A 6000-nucleotide genomic window follows, 5' to 3' on the forward strand; every position below is an offset into this window, starting at 1 on the left:
GGGCGGTGGTGGTGCACGCCTTTAATCCCAGCACTCGGGAGGCAGAGCCAGGTGGATCTCTGTGAGTTCGAGGCCAGCCTGGGCTACCAAGCGAGTCCCAGGAAAGGCGCAAAGCTACACAGAGAGACCCTGTCTCGAAAAACGAAAAAAAAAAAAAATCTAGGCCTGAATGAATTTGTTGTATAATTCTACAGGACCTTTAAGAAAGAACTAACCACATATCCTTCTCCAATAACATAAATGGACTTGAGGACAAAGATCACATGACTATATCAATAGATGCAGAAAAGATCTTTGACAAGATCCAACTTCTTTTCATAAAACCCTGACGAGACTAAGAATGAAAGATGTCCTCACACAATCAAGTCTACACATGACAAACCTCTAGCCATAGCCAGCATCACATTAAATGGAGAAAGACTCAAAGCATTTTCATGAAGATCAGGAACAAGACAAGAGTGCCACTTTTCTTCACTCTCACTCCGTAGAGTACTAGACATCTTAGCTAGAGCCATAAGACGAGAGAAACAGGTTAAAGAAGTACTTTCAGAAGAAAAAATTGAATGCAAATAGGAAAGGAAGAAGTTCAGTTATCTTTATTTGCGGATGCTATGATACATAAGAGACCCTAAAGACTTCATCAAGATACTCTTACAACTGATAAACACTTTCAGAAGTGCCAGGGTACATAATTAACAAACAAAACCCGGTAGTCTTCGCATCTGTTGATGACAAACATACTGAGAAATACAGGGCAACACCATTTATAATAGGCTAAAAAAAATTACCACGGACAAAACCTAACCAAGGAAGCCAAAGACTTCTGTAATGAAGACGTGAAAACATCGAGGAAGCTGAGGACGATACTAAAAGATGGAAAGGTTTCCCATTCTCATGGATCAGGAGGATTAATATTGTAAAAATGGCCGTCTTAACCAAAAGCCATCTAAGGGTCTGATGAAATCTCAATCGAAATTCCAACGTCGTTCTTCAGAGAACTAGAAAAAAAATCTAAAATATCTTATGGAAACACAAAAGCCCCCAGACACCCAAAGCAAACCTGAACAAAACAAAAGTACGGGAGGCATCACCACAACTGATTTCAAGTTATCTTACAGAGCTACGGTAATAAAAACAGCATGGCAGTGCTGCACAAGTGCTCACTTAACCAGTGGACAGAAGGACCAGGTAAAGGACCACACAAGCACCACCACATAATTTTTGACAAAGGTGCCAAAAATATATGTTAGAGAAAAGACAGCCTCCTAGACAAATGCTGCTAGGAAACCAGATAGCCACGTGTAGAATGAAAAATTAAACTACATTTGTAAATCCCACTCTCAACAAAAATCAATTCCAAGTGAATCGAAAATCTTAAAGATCTGAAGCTGCTGGAGGAACTGCAAGATGAGGCCCAGGGAAGGACTTTCTGACCAGGACTCCAGTCCCTCACAGGATAAAGCCACCAGTCAACAAATGAGACCTCAAGAAATCAAAAACCTTCTGTATAGCAAAGGAAAGAGTTGAGAGAAAAAGACAGTCTGTAGATGGAAGAAGTTCTTTGCCTGCTATGCATGTGGTACAGGATTAATGTATAGAATATACAAAGAAACAAAAAAAAAAAAACCTAAACAAGAGAAGGAATAACCCCATCAAAAAATTGGCTATGTTGGCTGGGCATGGTGGCACATACCCTTAGGTCCAGCACTGGACAGGCAGTAGTAAGCAAGTCTCTGAGTCTGAGGCCTACCTGATCAACACAGCAAGTTCTAGGATAGCCAGGGTTATATAGGGAGACTCTGTCTCAAAAAGTCAAGAAGGAGCTGGGCGGTGGTGGCGCACGCCTTTAATCCCAGCACTCGGGAGGCAGAGCCAGGCGGATCTAGTGAGATCCAGGACAGGCACCAAAATTACACAGAGAAAACCTGTCTCGGAAAAAAAAAATGACATTTGCTAAGCTTAGTTTTTTTAATTTTTTTTAATTTTAATTTTTTTGTGTATATGTATGTTATGATGTACACATGGAGGTAGGAGGACAATTTGCAGGAGTCCTTTCTCTCTGTCCACCACCTGGGTCCTGGGGATCAAACTTACATCATCAAGCTTGTTAGCAAACACCCTTACCCACTGAGCCATCTTGCTGGCCTTTGGTAAGCTACTTTTGAAAATAAAAAATTTCAAACAGTTTGGAGGTACCTTGTATGGATGTATAAAGCTATTCCGGAAGGCATGGGCTCTTCATGGAAAGTCTCAGTGCCAAGAGTGGGCTGCCATAACATTATAGAAAACTGTCATTACTGCTGGTTGCTCACCATTAATGGTAAGATCCTATTACTGAAGACAGCACATGTTCTGGTAGCAAGACCTAGAGACATCAAGCTGGGCTAGACCAGAAGTGTGCCCTCTGCCAGTAGCCCTCCAAGTGTAGCTGGGGAGAAACTGTCCTTGTTGTTTTCTATTTATTTCTTTTGTGTGTATGAATGTTTTGCCTGCGTGTATGCAAGTATACCATGTGCGAGTGTCAGAGCCCCTGGAACTGAAGATACGGATTTTCTTACGAGCTACCATGTGGGTGCTGGGAATCAAACTGGGGTCCTCTTCATCGGTGAGCCAGCTCCACAGCTCCTGTCATCAAGTCTTGCTCAGATGAGGATGCTGCGTGCTACACTACCAATTAGCCACTCAGAATTATACTCACTGGCACAACAGTGGCAGGTCTGCTATGCGGGCAACCAAGCAGATTCTAATCAGATCTGAGGCCCGCTCTAGGGAAGAGAATTCATGTCTGGTACCTTAAGCCTGGTCAAAAGCCCACGGCTGGGGAGGTCATGGGCTCCAGTGTAGAATCTACTGCTATAGCTCTGCTCAACAGTCCGGATGGGCCTGTCAGGTAACTGTGTTAATGTCTATAGAACAACACTGCTGTCGGCATCAGAGAAGCTTCTTTCTGCAGTGAGCAGGGGTAACTGCAGAGACTCATAGTCGGTCAACGTGATGAGAATAGTGAGTTTTGAATTCTCACCCATACATGGGGCATCTACATCATCCCTTCCAAGCCTCGGGGAACTTTGCAGAAGGGGAGAAAAGAATGTAAGAGCTGGAGGAAGGTGTCGAATGTGTGGAACACTGACTTCCAGGTATGACGTGGCCTCACTCTCTTGCCCTCACAACGGCCATAATTATCGGCATAAAATCTCCACATTAGGCCAGCCAACATCCTGTCATGGAGGGGGAACGAGCTCACAATGTCTCACCCACTCCCTGAGGATTTATCCGCAGTTAATGATTATGGGGTAGGGGTGGACATTTTCTTCAGTGGTGTAGCCACTAGTAAGGCACTTCTCCAGACAACTCCTCGCCCACCCTCTGTAAGCACCCTAGTGAAATCCGCTGGGCTATTGTTTTAAAGAGATGAAATTACAAGAGGGACTAATTGGGATGAGGAAGGGAATTGGTGAGAGTGGGATGGGAACAAGAGAAGGTAACAGGTGAATATAAACAAACACAAGTATGAAAATATAATGAACCTGTTTGCATAATTCATATATACTAATTTATTTGTTGGGTTGGTTTTTTTGAGACACCGTTTCTCTATGTAGTACTGGCTGTCCTGGAGCTCACTATATAGAACAGGGTGGCCTCAGACTCACAGAGATCTTCTCGCCTTCGCCTCTAGAGTGCTGGAATTAAAGGCATGTGCCACCACATCCAGCTCAGTATATACTAATTTTTAAAATATGTATGTGTGGATAAGATTGAGATGATTTGTGCATAACTGTTCTTTCTATTGGTCTTTCTACTTCTGAGATGTTGGAAAATATTTTATAATAAAGAGTTGACATTTCTAATTATGAAACCCTCTTATGAAGCGCTAGAATTCGAGGATACATCAACAGGTAGATAAACCAAAAAGAACAACTTCCCTTATGCTATGCCCTTCTCCCAAGGAATCCAGCCTCATGGTGAACTGAGGAAAGGAGAGAAAGCAGGACAGGAGGAGGGCTCGCCATCCCAGCAGGAGGGGCCCACCAGCTGGCCTAGCTGAGGCTCCCTGTGAGTCTTCCATCCCTCCAGTTGCCATGACAATATACTTGTGATGATACCTTCAGTCACAGGGATAGAGTGAGGCTCTCCGCCCCACTGGCTGCCCAGGTAGAGAACAAAGGAGAAGAACACAGTGTCGCTCATCTTTGCCACAGCCAGCACACCATCAGGGAAGAACCATTCTCCTAGATTTCTCGAAGACCCAACAGCCTTGAGTTCCAGCATGGTGTGGAATCTGTGTTCTGTGAGGTCATACAGAACACAGGGAAAGGAGTGTGTCTGTAGTCAGGGACCAAGTGGGATGCTAGTGGCCCTCAGATAGTCTCTCTGTTCTTTGCTTGGTTCTCTGAGGCCTTCCTCAGTCCTGCATGCCCTGTGACCTGAAGATGGGAATGTATCAACAGGACTCAGGATACACAGGACAAACTCCACTGTGGCCTCTAAAGCCAACAGAAAGCAGCTAGAGCCACCAGGAATACTGTACTGATAATACATCACATTAACAGGCAGGATGTACCTTGGTGGTAACGAGCTTGCTTGGCATATATGAGGCCCTGAGTTGGATCCTCAGCATCAAGAAAACACAAAGGTATCACATTCACTAAAGGTTGAACCTGGAAGGGCCACATGTTAAAGATCTGGTCACCAGTCCATGGTACTGTTGGAGATGGTCAAACTTTTAGAAGACGAGACTTAGCTGAAAAATCACCAGAGGTGGGATAAACAGGGATGGGGTTCACATACATTTGAATGCTTAGTCATCGGGGATGGCATGACTTGAGAAGGATTAGGAGGTGTGGCCTTGTTGGAATGGGTGTGGCCTTGTTGAAGGAAGTATGTCATTGCAGCTTTGAGGTTTCAAAGCCCATGCCAGGCCCAGTGTCTCTCTCTTCCTGCTGCCTGTGGATCTGGATAAAGAACTCTCAGCTACTTCCCCAGCACCATGTCTGCCTGTGTGCCACCATGCTCCACCCCATGATGATAATGGGCTGAACCTCTGAAACTGTAAGCCAGCCCTAATTAAATGTTTTCTTTTATAAGAATTGCCATAGTCATGGTGTCTCTTCACAACAACAGAATAGTGACTAAGACAAGGGGATATTGGGACCCTGACCCATTCTGCTTCTTGGCCATCATAAGGGGAGCAGCTTGTACTATCAAGTACTCTTACTGCCCACCATGATGTTCTGTTTTACCACATGCCTAAAAGCACTGGGTCCATGGACTGGAGTCTGCAAAACTAGGAGTCACAGTAAACATCTCTTCTTAAGTTGGCTGCATACAGTATTTTGTCACAGTGGTAACTGGCCTACCCTGTACAATAAAAGTATAGCACCCAAAAGATAATAAAGCACATAATTTAAAAATAGCACATAAATGTGCCAGGCATGGTGGCGCACACCTTTAACCCCAGTACTCAGGAGGCAGAGACAGGTGAATCTCTGTGAGTTCGAGGCCAGCCTGGTCTACAGAGTGCGTTCCAGGACAGCTAGGGCCACATAGAGAAACCCTGCCTCAAAAAAAAAAAGAAAAAGAGAAAGAAAGAAAAGAAAAGAAGAGCATAAATGTTTTGATGCAGTTATTCCATTTCTCATAGGCCACTATGTCCTCTATTAAGTTTTAGAAGCGCTGGGCTATTTTCTAGTATTTTTTTCCTTTAGTGCTAGTCTCACAAATTATGTAGCCATCCCTGTATGTGCAGTGACTATGGCCAGGGGATAAACAGTGTGAAATGGCTAGGATGGAGGAGATCTTCTGAAGACGAGAGAGAGAGAGAGAGAGAGAGAGAGAGAGAGAGAGAGAGAGAGAGAGAGGTGGGGAGAGCTGGAGACATGGCTTAGCAGTTAAGAGAACTTGTGCAAGCTTATGTATCCATTTGGATTGGAGTTCAGATCCCAGCACCCACATAAAAGCTAAACATGGTCCTGAGCATACCTGTAACCATAGCACTAAGAC

General features: G+C 44.3%; 1 protein-coding gene across 1 annotated transcript in view; it reads right to left on the reverse strand.

Annotated features, from left to right (window-relative positions):
- Nucleotides 1-4269, reverse strand: part of CUNH2orf92 (chromosome unknown C2orf92 homolog) — a 49405-nt gene extending 45136 nt beyond the window's left edge. The window contains exon 1 of the mRNA XM_052743785.1: nt 4104-4269. Coding sequence (XP_052599745.1) covers nt 4104-4269 — 166 coding nt within the window. The remainder of the gene's footprint in view (nt 1-4103) is intronic.
- Between the last annotated feature and the right edge of the window lie 1731 nt (nt 4270-6000).

Source organism: Peromyscus californicus, unplaced genomic scaffold (genome assembly GCF_007827085.1).
Source record: "Peromyscus californicus insignis strain IS unplaced genomic scaffold, ASM782708v3 Scaffold_19__1_contigs__length_69161282, whole genome shotgun sequence".
Lineage (NCBI taxonomy): Eukaryota > Metazoa > Chordata > Mammalia > Rodentia > Cricetidae > Peromyscus > Peromyscus californicus.